Raw genomic sequence first — 13,994 nt, 5'->3', positions numbered from 1 at the left:
AAAGAGTGTGACTGGGAGGACATCGATGATGCAGATTTAAATTACTTTACAGCTTTTGCTGAAGAGAACAAGGATCAGTAGTGGAGATCTGGGTTGGCTGAGTAGGCCAGTCAATCTAAGCTAAAAAGGGGCATGACCCAAAAGAAATTGCAATAGTAATCATTCAGGGTTTTTTATGATCCTTAGGCTCATCCAAAACACATGTTAAAAATCTTCCAAAATATTCTTAGTGGATCAAGGTAAATTCAGGGGGTTCCAGTTTGGGTCCCTTCACTTACTATACAGGAAAAAAAAGCCCCCCCAAAAAAATCTTCTTTAAGTAGCATGTGAGGGGTCTAACTAGGTTGTTTTCATTATTCTGAATCCATTGAAAGCATTTGTTTTGCACGAAAAACATTCCTCGGGCCAAAAGCTGACCCACAACACTATGGTAAAGTGATGGTTTAGTGATGAGTCATCACTTTTCACACTTGTGTGGGGTCCATTTTTAGCCAGAGGAATGTTTTTCGTGCAAAACAAATGCTTGCAATGGATTCAGAATCATGAAAAACCCCTAGTTAGACCCCTCACATGCTACTTAAAGAAGATTTCTTTAGGTCTTTTTTTTCCCTGTATAGTAAGTCAAGGGACCCAAACTGGAACCCCCTGAATTTACTTTGATCCACTAAGAATATTTTGGAAGATTTTTAACATGTGTTTTGGATGACTCTAAGGATCATAAAAAACCTTGAACCATTACTATTGCAATTTCTTTTGGGTCAAACCTCAGATTGACTGGGCTAGACGGAGGAGACAAACATAAGACAAGCTAAATCAACAGCACAAGACTGAAAAAAAAAAAAGTTCTCCAAAAAAAACTCAAGCTGATTTCATTCTGAATGATGCAGATTTAAGCAGGCTGCATATTCTGCTTAAAGAGGAAACAAACAAAAAGCGACAGAGATCTCATATATGGGTATAAAATGGACGCAGATAAACAGATATCTCCATATATGGGCATCAGAGATTCCGTTAGCCGGTATTTGCCGGCCATTGACCGGCAAATGGGCAGAATGAGACCGGCAGAATGAGAGCAGGCCTCTCATTCTGTGGACCTTAATGACCAAACTAATTGATAAAACAGAAATAAAAAGTACGGCAGAAAATCACAGGTCCTACCCTATTCCTTGAGCATTTGGGCTTGTGGGTCCCTGGCTATAGACAAACTGTCCATGTCTGGAGATCCGTGCTCAGACACACAAAGTAACTGACGTCATGGACAGAACGGCCTATACAAGGAGATGTGTACGTGTGTCGTCTTTGCACCGCTCACTTCACACTGCTGTGATTTTTATTTATTTGTTTCTTTTCAAGTTTGGTACCTCCAGTTTGGTATAGGCCTCGTGCTCCCAAATGGACCTTCAAGGGTCCATTTGGTTCCATTTGTATGCGATTTCCGTACACAGTTACAAACATCAAAGGGTTACTTTTGTTCTTAACCATCAATCATTTAGCCTTGGACTCCTTGGATCCCCCTCCAAGGACCCCTGGGGGTCCCCAGACCCCACTTTGAGAATCACAGCAATAAACTAGAGATACTGTTCCTCCGAAACAGTGTGGGCTTGCTTGTAAGCCCACAATAACACAAAACTGTCCAAATATGGACATGAATGATGTCATATGACTGACCTCATTGCGTTTGCCATGGCGATCAATTTACCATATTTGGGAGATCCACAGCTATCGGCTTCCCTTGATTGGCCAACTCAACCCATCCACTCGGCGGATTGGCCAAGCTTTGAGCGACGTTGGTGCCGCTGTACCAATTTAAGTCCAGCATTGTGTTTATCCTCCGTGAGCCCAAAACCAACATCCACACATGCTTTTCAACCCGTTGCACATGGCTGGACGGAACTTTGTTTACACCGATCGCAGAGCCCAGACGTCATCCGTCTTTGATCCGAACCAATCCAGAACAGGACCCATTTCATAAACCTATGTAAAATATGTCAGAGGAAAACATATTCCTTTTCGTTCCGAATGTGATCGGGTACGTCCGCATCGCGCTGGCGCTGCTGTCCTTCTACTTCCTGCCGAGCTGCCCGGTGCGCGGCGTCCTCTGCTACCTGCTCAGCGCCCTGCTGGACGCCTTCGACGGCGTCGCCGCCCGGGCACTCGGCCAGTCCACCCGCTTCGGCGCCATGCTGGACATGCTGACGGACCGCTGCGCCACCATGTGCCTCCTGGTGAACCTGGCCCTCCTGTACCCTTCCTACGCCTTCCTCTTCCAGCTCAGCATGTGTCTGGACGTGGCCAGCCACTGGCTGCACCTGCACAGCTCCACCGTGAAGGGATCCGCCAGCCACAAGGCCATCGACGAGCTCTCCGGCAACCCCGTCCTCCGTCTCTACTACACGTCCAGGCCGGTGCTGTTCGTCATGTGCGCGGGGAACGAGCTGTTCTTCTGCCTGCTCTACGTGCTGCGTCACGCGGAGGCCTGGCCCGCCTGGCTGTACTGGCTCCGGGGCGTCTGCGCCGTCGTCTGTCTCCTCAAGTCGTTCGTCAGCCTCGTTCACCTGGTCACGGCCGCCCGGAGCGTGGCGGCCGTCGACGCGGAGGAGCGCGAGAAGGCCAGGCTGCTGCCCAGGCCGCCGCCCAGGCCTCCTCGGCCGCCCAGGCCAAGTGAGGACTGAGGATCCAACCTGGTATAAACAAATTTAACACATATTTACATTTCTGGATTATCCACAACTTTCCAACATCCCATCATGCATTGTGCGGAAGGCATTTCCGGCGTCGCAGCCGAGTGTGATCTAGAAGCATCTGCGACACGACGTGAGCTTGTATGTCTGCTGTTAACCGGAAGTGTCCCGCAGATAATGCTACAGTAAAGTCTTGCGGAAACAGGTGGATACGATTAATCAAAAAGTGATTAAATAATCACTACGAAATTGATCGATAGTTGAAGCCCTAGACACAACAACTGGATGTGCAGGTACTGGTGTGTTTTTCAACAAATAAGCACTTTCAGGAAATGAGGAATTCATTAAAGAAAAGTGCAGGACAAACATTTTCCATCTTTAACACGTCTTATATAAATGATCATTTTGATTAAATGGAAACTCCAATTCCGTCAGTTTCATCTGGGGTTCACACCAAAGGCTTTCCCCTGCAATCAGAGTCTGTAAAAAAGAAGTTTCCCTGGCTGTATAGCCACAGAAATGCACACACACACACGCACACGCACACACAGAGACTATACTAATACTGCTATGCACTCACTCTAATTGGGCATCATGTCCTGAGGCTTATTTCCTGTGTTTTCATCATCATAAAGTTTCACAAACGCACGCACGCACGCACGCACGCACGCACGCACGCACGCACGCACACGCACACACACACACACACACACACACACACACACACACACACACGTGCACAACCTGCTGACTCAGTATCCACAGTACATCCAGAAGAGGTTCATGCTTCCATGTGTGCTTCGTCGTACGGTGGTGTCTTGCGTCAAAAATAGCCGAACTACAAGCTCACAATGCGATATGTAGATTGGCTCTTTTCAGTGTGTGACAACGAAAAGTGTGGGCTCAATGGAGTGGTGTCCAGCCAGGCATGTGGGGCCTCATGCAGATGCTCAAGCTATCAACAAACACATGATCTGAATGCCTGTCCTGTCAGTGGACACTTTGAGAACTACACTGGCTCCCAAAGTGGGATCTGGGGTGGCTTCCAGGGGATCCTAAACTAAATAAGTTAACAAAGCATCAAAAGTCAGTTTGATCACTTAAATCCTAATTCTTATTTGGCTATTACAAAAATCACACCTAGTGTGAAGTGAACAGTGCTATTTATGAGTTAATTTCATTAAGCGTCCCGCGAAACTTGGCCAATGTGACCCTAGGCGTACAACAAACTTTGAGCACTTTGTGCCAAGATGTAGGCCAGATGTAGGCCACGCTTCAGAGCCCGGGCAACAAACTTTGAGCACTTTGTGCCAAGATGTAAGCCAGATTTAGGCCACGCTTCAGAGCCTGGACATTTGGTGTACAACAAATTTGAGCGCTATTTGTGGCAAAAGATGTAGACCAGATGTAGGCCACGCTTCGCATCCTGGAAAACAAACCTTGAACGCTTTGTGCCAAGATGTAGGCCAGATGTAGGCCATGCTTCAGAGCCCGGACATTTAGTCAGCAAAAAAATCTTGTTGTTGCCTTGTGCGGGAGACCTGGCTTTGAATCCTGGGTGAGACTTGAAAGTTGGATTGAAGCTTTAAGTTGTTCACAAACCTGAACTAATCTAGCTATTCTCCAAAGGTTAAAACAAGTGGCATTTTATTGTAATCAGCATAATTAAAATTGCTGTTTGAACAACACAGTAGATGTCCAAGAGTGATTTTATTAGACTGTAATAAAAATAAAAAAGACCAAATTGCCAAGATGAATTAATGATGCAAGCTGCACCACGGTAGTGGAAATTTCCAGGCTCATATGAGAGGAGAGGGAGAAGCTGAACTTTATCGTCCTTTTATGAATCAACAGCTCAGATAGTCTACATATACATATTTTTTCATCTTAACCCATGAATTAAATTAATTATTTCAATGGACCAAAATCTTGATGGCCTTCCTGCCCTGGCATTTGGCCTTGCCCCTAAAATGACGAAATTCCAGGCCTGATGACTGTATGACTATACACAGTCACTACTATACACGCACTAGTTTTGAATATTTGAAACAATAAAAAATAAAATGCCCAAAATAGGTAACGAATACAAATCGATTATTTTAGGCATGTGATCCGATCTGACGTCACATTGTTTTTGCTCCCCATCTATTGCAAATCAACTAGTTTAGTCTTACTAGTCACGCTATGAATTCGAACAAAAGATGAACATTATACCAAAAATAAACGAAACGATTATACCATATACGTTCGGGCAGCCTGATTTCCGTCCAGACCGGATCAGAAACCCGAAAATGGTATTGATCCCAGGTTAGCCCAACTGTGGCTCTTTCTCTTCTGGCCCTGGGCCACATTGCTGGGGCACAGAGAGCATGTATTGTTTCATTTGTGTTTTACTGCTGTTTGCAATGACTGCCAGGCAGTAAGCCTGCGTTATTGTTTGCATTTTCTTTCCTTTTTTTTTGTTGTTGTTGTAAATAAGTTAAAACTCTCTCCCGCTTCCCATGTATTTGTTGTTATAGGGTAAAGAACTGAAGGGAAGTGAAAACGATACAAATTCATTATGAATGCTTACTAATCCTTTGTCGCATGATACTCTGTCTATCGCTATAGGAAGCAACTGAAAGTGTACTATGTGTTATACTTGTTATACATGTAGCTCGCTAGCATCCTTCAAAACTGCCCTGAAAACTCACCTTTCAGGAGGCCAGAAAAGGAGGTAGTGATCACTTCTCCCATAGACAGGCGAGAAGTGAGCACCCCCCCCCCCCCCCCCCCCCAGGATAGGGGAAACCCTATCCTGTACATAGTGTTTTTATAACTGCGATATTATTGAATGTTTTCTTTGCTTGCTATTTATTATGTCCATGAATTAAATACTGAGGGCTTCCAACGTAAAAACAAAAACCCGTAAAAGGTATTATTTGGGATATTCCTTTTATGCAGGGTGTTTAACTGTACTACATTTCAATTGTATTGACTATACTTGTACCGTTCTCCATTTTTGTCTAATAAAATAATCAATCAATCAATACTTCCACTCATCCCAGCTGGAACTCAATCGATTGATTTGATCATTAAAATCAAATGCACGCGGCTGGCCGGCCCACCCACCCAGGCCGGGCCCACCCATCTGACCACTTAAGAAATGTTTGGAGATTTCCATGTCGGGCGCTGGTCCAGGAAGGTTGGGGAAAGCTCTGGTCCAGCAGGCCTCCGTCTGTTTGAAGAGAAGGAAACAGGAAATAAAGACCAGCTTGCGCGAGCCTCTGAGGGCCTGCTGCTCCGTGTGTTGTTACAGCACTGATATGTCTGTGGCTTTGGGTGTGTTTGTCTGCTTGTTTTATTATGCATGTGACTTTACAACCTTTTAAAGAAAGACTCTCCGGGAAAAATCAGGACATTTCCGACCACAGCTTAAGGCAGTGATTCTCAACTTTGTTCTTCTTTTTTTCCACGGAACCCCCGGTTTAAAAATGCGTTGTTGGGCCATGGCCCGTGGAACCTCGTTTGATACCGCTAACCCTAAGCCAACTGTAAAACTCTCTGTGTTTATTTAACTGAAAGTGCAGGCATGTGCACACATAGACATCAAATGGGGCTTGAGCCCCTGCCCTTTTATCAGTCTGTAAAAAGTGCCCTCTCCAGACCATGAATGCAGTTTTTATTATGGTGAAAGAAATGCAAATGCCCTCTTTCCATGCCATACCTGAAGGCAGCATTCAAGAGAAATGCCTTGTCCAAACTCTCCTAAACTTGAATGCAGCATCTTATGTTGAAAGAATTGCCATCTCTGTGAAAAAATCAAGCATCGAAAATTGCCAACGCGACACATTGTGAGTTTGGAGGTCTGCTATTTTCGATATTTTCACCAAAAGGCCCTTTTAGAAATGTCAGCCCCTGCCTCTCTAACATTCTCTGGACGTCCCTGTGAAAGTGTAATTAATAGTGTAATTTAGTTGTAGACTGATGAGTGTCAGCTGTTTGTGTGTGTGTTGTGCGGTATCCTGAAACCATATCTCACATATTTTGTACTTACTGTACGGATCAAACTCCTGTTGTTCGCATTGGGGTACTTAACCAAGTCTGTCGGCCTGTCTCACCCAGTCAGGCATAGGGTGTTGCCATCATTTACATTCCCTTTGTCAAATCTAGGAGCTGGGGGCCAGTGGCCCACGGAGGTGTTGGTCACCTGGTGTTTAGACAGAAGGCTATTTGGGTACAATATGCTAAATCTAATCTCAAGAGAGAGTCAACATGTCTGGGTCTCTGAGCCAATGGAATTACAGAACCTGTCTCAAGTTAACTCTGAAAGGGTTTAAAACCTTAACAAAATGTGGTAGAGAGTGTCTTCTCCGCCGGAAGCCGTGAGGCTGATGGTCAGCTCTGTGCTGGGGCTCTCTGCATCTCCTAAAATAAACCTGGAATCATCTCAGAACATCTCTCTCCGTCTCCATTCCTGCCTGCAACTGCTTGTCTTTTCTCTTAACTTCTTCTCCGTGGCAACAAAGGAATTAGGATTAGATTCAACTCACAGTAACTCCGGGTATTTCTATTCTAGACTCTTTGTCTAGTTGGGATATTTCAAATGGGGGCTCTGAGCGTAAACGAATTGAACCGCGGGACAATAGGGGAGCTGTGAGTGTTTTTACTATCTTTTTCTTTTTTGCGTTCGACGGAGGAAGGATTTTTTTGAGGAGCAGAAGATTCAGTGTTTTATTAACGGGCACCTCTCTGGTCGAGGGAGGATGGCGGGCGGACGGCAACGTGGGAACCCGCAGACCGCGGCTACACTACAACAGCGGTGATGGCGACGACGCGACGCAAGGCGCCGGCGCGGGTGAGGGATGTCCACGACGGCAGCGGCTGACTCAACTCAACTCAACTCATCTGCAAGCCTGGAACCTCGCAGCGCATGGCTGTGCCTGTGACGATACTACGCTACATGGCCTCACAGATGGACCTCTGTGATGTTGGAAGGAAGAAAAAGTGCGGTGATTCCATGTCTGGTTCACCGCAGGGGGGAGAAGAGGAGATCCAGTCGTGGATCCAGTTGGACAGTAAAAACTTTTCGGGAACAATAGCAACAGCTGAGGGCCAAGGGAGGTCCATCATGGGCTTTCCTGCCTGGCTGTCTGTACAGCGCACCACCCACCAAGGCCATGCAGGGCCGAGGGGGGGGTGTTGGAACTTTTCAATCGGGACATTCCATTCCACAAAGCGGCAGTAGGTGAGACAAGGACATTTTTGTGAGAAGACTACAGAAGCGACATATACGAAGAGGTCAATTATTTTTTATTCAATATCATGTAATAATAATCAGTTAAATGTATGTGTGTATTTTATGTTCTTGGTGATTTTTAGCTAAAGCAAATGAACATGGGGACCATTAATCGGAGTCCCTATACTAGATCTTAAAGGCATATTTGCCACGAAATGTTGTGATTATTTTCTATTTGCGGCCTAAATTCTGCGTTTCTTGGAAGAGGTATTACAGGACTGCACCGGATATAACGTAGAGTGTGGGTACGCGGGTCATAGCTTCTTGTTTTATTACTTTTTTATTATGTATGAATGATTCTGGGAATGGCCTGAGTTTAAATGGACCAGGCATTACTCAGAGTATGTTCGGTTCATTATTATGTTCATTATTATGCTATTTGACCCAGCAGTGATCGTAATTTGTTCTTCCCGAACAAAGGGGTCACTTTTCTCAAATTCCGTTGGTATGGTGTGGTACACTGTTATTTCTCAACTTTGAAGCACAGTGTTTTTAAGTTAAATGGATTTGATCTAATATTTCTTAAATTGTCAGTAGTGAAAACACGTCAAAAAGGTTCTGTTTTAGACACAATTATTAGGCATACGTCAGGTTTCTGTGATGTTGAAGGTATTTCAGTGCAAACGAGGTAAGCCAGTTGGTGTTGTTATGGTCAAAACATAACATAAGTATGCCAAGTACAAATTCACGTTTTTTCTGAATTATTGATTGTCACGTCTTGTCTCTTTTTATTTTTGTCTGAATATGGTCAAATAAGTTTTAGAGTTCATTATTTGGCATTCATTCGGTTTAGGAAAGCCAATAAGCTATTATCAACAAGTGTTTGTATGTATTTGTGTATCATTGTAAACCACCATTTCTAGATTATGTATACTGGTTATAATTGTGACTACATTAAGAGGGATATTTCAGTGTTAATAGAGGATTTTATGTATTTCTTTAAAAGTCTGGTATGGGTGTGGCAACGTTATAGAGAGAGTAATGTTTTTACATTTCAGATAAGAGGAAACTGAGATCCTTCACACTGAATGAATGATGTGATGTATGAACTGTAACCACATGTACAGTATGTAATCTTGAATCTGTATGTACTATGTCGAACTGTATTTTTCTTCTTTTTATGTTCTTTTCCACTGATTTACATGAATATGGTTTCACTGTTATTGTGAATATCACAGGTGTCTGTGATATTAGGGAGGAATGCGGTATCCTGAAACCATATCTCACATATTTTGTACTTACTGTACGGATCAAACTCCTGTTGTTCGCATTGGGGTACTTAACCAAGTCTGTCGGCCTGTCTCACCCAGTCAGGCATAGGGTGTTGCCATCATTTACATTCCCTTTGTCAAATCTAGGAGCTGGGGGCCAGTGGCCCACGGAGGTGTTGGTCACCTGGTGTTTAGACAGAAGGCTATTTGGGTACAATATGCTAAATCTAATCTCAAGAGAGAGTCAACATGTCTGGGTCTCTGAGCCAATGGAATTACAGAACCTGTCTCAAGTTAACTCTGAAAGGGTTTAAAACCTTAACAAAATGTGGTAGAGAGTGTCTTCTCCGCCGGAAGCCGTGAGGCTGATGGTCAGCTCTGTGCTGGGGCTCTCTGCATCTCCTAAAATAAACCTGGAATCATCTCAGAACATCTCTCTCCGTCTCCATTCCTGCCTGCAACTGCTTGTCTTTTCTCTTAACTTCTTCTCCGTGGCAACAAAGGAATTAGGATTAGATTCAACTCACAGTAACTCCGGGTATTTCTATTCTAGACTCTTTGTCTAGTTGGGATATTTCAGTTGTCTGTTGTTTTTATGTTGTGTTGTTTTGTGTGGACCCCATAAAGACTAGTGACGGCAGTAGTGGAAGCTATAAGGATCCGAATAAAGAATACCAGTAAGACTCCCTAATCGGGAGATAAGCGACCGTCAGGTCGCAGCGTGATTTTAGGGCAAAATGTGTAGGAGCAGTGTCCAAAAATGTGGTTAAAAAATCGGCCTGATGGTGGCGCTATATGGGACATCCATATTGATGAGATGAGTGTAGACATACCGATTTGCGTGATTTTAGGGCAAAATCTGAAGGAGCATTGTCCAAAAATGTGTTTGAAAAAATCGGCCTGATGGTGGCGCTATATGGGACAGATCCATGTTGATTGCGACCGTCAGGTCGCACTTACTATCAAAACCTCCACAAACTGTGAGTCAGTCAGTCAGTCAGTCGGTCAGTCCGTCCGTCCGTCCGTCCGTCAGTCTGTCTGTCACATCTCACACGTCACACTATTGCCCTGCTCATATCTCCGCAACCGTTGCCCCGATCCATGCCAAATTTTGCACACACACTCCTTGCCTGCCAAACTACTCTCCATTTTTGTCTAATAAAATAATCAATCAATCAATACTTCCACTAATCCCAGCTGGAACTCAATCGATTGATTTGATCATTAAAATCAAATGCACGCGGCTGGCCGGCCCACCCACCCAGGCCGGGCCCACCCATCTGACCACTTAAGAAATGTTTGGAGATTTCCATGTCGGGCGCTGGTCCAGGAAGGTTGGGGAAAGCTTTGGTCCAGCAGGCAAAATCTGTAGGAGCAGTGTCCAAAAATGTGTTTGAAAAAATCGGCCTGATGGTGGCGCTATATGGGACAGATCCATGTTGATTGCGACCGTCAGGTCGCACTTACTATCAAAACCTCCACAAACTGTGAGTCAGTCAGTCAGCCAGGGGTCAATAGTGTAGTGTGTGACGTGTGAGATGTGACAGACAGACTGACGGACGGACTGACTGACTGACTGACTGACTGACTGACTCACAGTTTGTGGAGGTTTTGATAGTAAGTGCGACCTGACGGTCGCAATTAAACTGCAAGAGAGAGCAGACATTGACACAATTCTGAGTTGTGCATGTTGTGCATGTTGGCATGCCTGTGCAGGACACATGGATTTTACAATGTTGCTGATGGTGAAAGTTTGGGTTTGTAATTAAAACTAGACCAGGTCAACCTGGTTGTGCCAGACCCCGGTTCTGCCAACCCTCTGGGCCTATAAATTTAATGGTACATTTATAGGCTGTCTGTCCCTTTATAGGCTGTCTGTCCCTCCCTCATGTCATCATCATTTGTGACATCATTGTGACCAAATATGGAGAAAAGAGGGAGGGACAGACCGACAGACAAAGCAAAAGGCTTGTCTGTCATCATCATTTATGACATCATGCCTTTTGTAGGCATGTCATCATCATGTCATCATCATATATACCCTTTATATAGAAAAGGGACAGACCGACATTTGCTTATGTAGGCCTACCCATTTCATGGGTCTGGCAAACAGAGTGGGTTTAGCATATTACTGCAGGTCATTGCACGACTATAACCTTTCTTATAACCATGAGACAATAACAGGCCTGAACAGTAACATGACTGAAGGAGGTGAATGGACATTGGACAATAACACGTTATTTTCATTTAATTCTATGTCCTACGTGAAGATCCAAAAAGAAATGTTTTAACATCTGTTATATCAATTATTTATTATAAAATATATTATTGATTATATATGTAACACTGCCCTTGTTATAATTGCATTGTGTGTAGATGTTACAGAGTCCCACCTGAATCTCCACTGTAGCTTGTAAAACTATTACCCTGCTTGACAGCTCAGCATTTCTCACTGCAGAGAGAGAGAGAGAGAGAGAGAGAGAGAGAGAGAGAGAGAGAGAGAGAGAGAGAGAGAGAGAGAGAGAGAGAGAGATTTGAATTAGATTTAATATTTTTATTGGCATCATTTAAAAGTACACAACATAATAACCATTAAAAGCGGCCAAATGTGGAAACAAGCTCCACTGTGGAAACGAGAGAGAGACAGAGAGACAGACAGACAGAGAGAGACAGAGAGAGACAGAGAGTCTACATTAATTAGACAGTTTATTTCCCACTCTGACATTATGGAACTCTTTTTAAAACGTGTCCATTGGTTTATGAGCATCAATAAAATATTTGTTAAACTTGCCAAAACGTCAGTTGTAGAAGAAGCTGTACTGTACTAAACTTCACAGTTCAGCAGAGAGATTGAAGAGCTCAAGTGCAGGGGTCATCAGAATGTGTCCATAAATGGATAAAATGTGTTTTGTGGCAAGACTTTTATGTCCATCCATGTCTTGTCCAGACTTGTCCAGACTTGTCCAAAGATTATGTGAAATCTACTTAATGTGCTCATTCCACATCCTCTTGCGTGTAACGTCAAAATTAAGGAGCATGAGAGTGATTTCCATCCGGCAGCAGCTGCCATCATTCATTCAGCTGCCAGGTCTGATGATTTCCAGCTTAGTCTTTCTCCCTGTCAGTGCATTATAGCACCACCAGCAACCTTGAAAAGATCAAGTAACTTGGTACATTTACTTGAGTACTGTACTTAAGTACAATTGTGAGGTGTTTTTTACTTTACTGGAGTATGTTCAAATATTTCAATACTTACACCACTATTGTACTTTTTACTCCACAACAATTATTGAAAACCTTAGTTACTGTAGTTACTTGAATATTTTTGAAACATTTTGATTATTATTACAAAACAAACACTGCCCATCTTCAGGACTATATACATTTCAGCCATGCGGCACATTGTGAGGTTGTAGAGCGTCTATTATCAAGATTCTTATACATTGTATAGCCTACATTTGAAAACTTGATGCCAATAATTTTGTACTTTTACTCAAGTAACTTTTGAATAGTAATTCTACAGCGTGTTATTGATATGTTTACTTAAGTAACAAATGTGAATACCCTTTTCCACCTCTGCTTACAACTGAACTTTACCCTACATTGCCTGCTTTTCTAAACCCTGCACTCAGTATGGAAATATCATTAGTGCTACAAAACTCATATACTGTATATGATGAAGCCATGTACCGTTTACCTGTTTGTTTTGTTTAACTACAGTGCATACATGCTCTATACAGTGTAGTTGCAATTTTCCTGCTTTTTTGAAAAACAACACTGTTCTTGCATTTTTGGGATATCGTTGCATTGAAAAGAGAATTACCAAGTCATGAGGAGAAATTGTGAAACTGTTGATTTAGCCTTTTAACATTCTTTCATAATGTTGCCTTATGGATTGATTAGGCTACACTTAATTGTTGGAGTGCAGAAGCTTGAGATGTTTGCGATGGCTGTCAGGCATTTAAAAAATAAACTGACACCGATGAGCCCTCAGATCAACAGATCTGTTGAGACATTAGTTTCAACAGATCACAGGATAAATCCAAATGATCATAGTGTTACAAAAGGTCACAAAGGTCACAAGCTGTGCACGTTTAGGTCCATTCATAAAGACCACCGAGGAGGATGAGTTCACACAGGCGAGATTACAACTTCAAGACCCATATATGGACTTTTATTTTATCCTTTATTAATATATATCGGACCAGTTACCCATATATGGAGATCCCTGATACCCATATATAGATTTCCATGTATATGGAGATATGGGCATATTGGTTAGACTGACATGTATATTGGCATTCACAGATATGGGAGTCATCCTAATGTCAGAATGAGTCAGCCATAGCCATATATGGAGATCCGGGTGATGTAGAGTTGATGATGTCACTGTTGGTCAGCTCCATATAGGGGGGAGGTCCATGACATCAGGGATCTCCATATATGGGCAGGTCAGCCTCCTATACTGTAGGGGCAGGATGACATCAGGGATCTCAATATCTGGGCAGGTCTGCCTCCATATACGGGCAGGTCAGCCATAGGCATTGAGGTCAGCTATAGACATTGAGGTGTTACGGAATCACGTAATCGCGGACCTACTGACAGAATGTGGTGGCAACCTTTGGTCGCAATAAGTAAGTAAGGATTGTAAGGATCGTAGGGATACGTGTAGTGGGTGGAGTGTGGGTATGTAGTGCAGGGGTGGTGTCGGCTTCTCGTTTCCCCGGCATCATTACGGAGGTCTGGATCACATTTAAAACACATGTTACTGCTGCTTCAAGGCTGTGTGCTGTTTAGCAGCTCTGGATGCAAAGACAGAAGACA

At 43.5% G+C, this 13,994-nt stretch overlaps 1 protein-coding gene across 1 annotated transcript; it reads left to right on the top strand.

Annotated features, from left to right (window-relative positions):
* Positions 1-1,985: 1,985 nt before the first annotated feature.
* LOC308288806 (CDP-diacylglycerol--inositol 3-phosphatidyltransferase-like) lies at positions 1,986-2,672 on the top strand (the record flags this gene model as incomplete). The annotated part of the gene is made up of 1 exon (XM_080730283.1): positions 1,986-2,672. One exon carries the CDS (start codon positions 1,986-1,988, stop codon positions 2,670-2,672), a length of 687 nt encoding a protein of 228 aa, XP_080586409.1.
* Between the last annotated feature and the right edge of the window lie 11,322 nt (positions 2,673-13,994).

Source organism: Nannobrachium achirus, assembly GCF_963921795.1.
Source record: "Nannobrachium achirus genome assembly, chromosome: 7".
Taxonomy (NCBI): domain Eukaryota; kingdom Metazoa; phylum Chordata; class Actinopteri; order Myctophiformes; family Myctophidae; genus Nannobrachium; species Nannobrachium achirus.
This window is presented reverse-complemented; position numbering and strand designations above follow the sequence as displayed.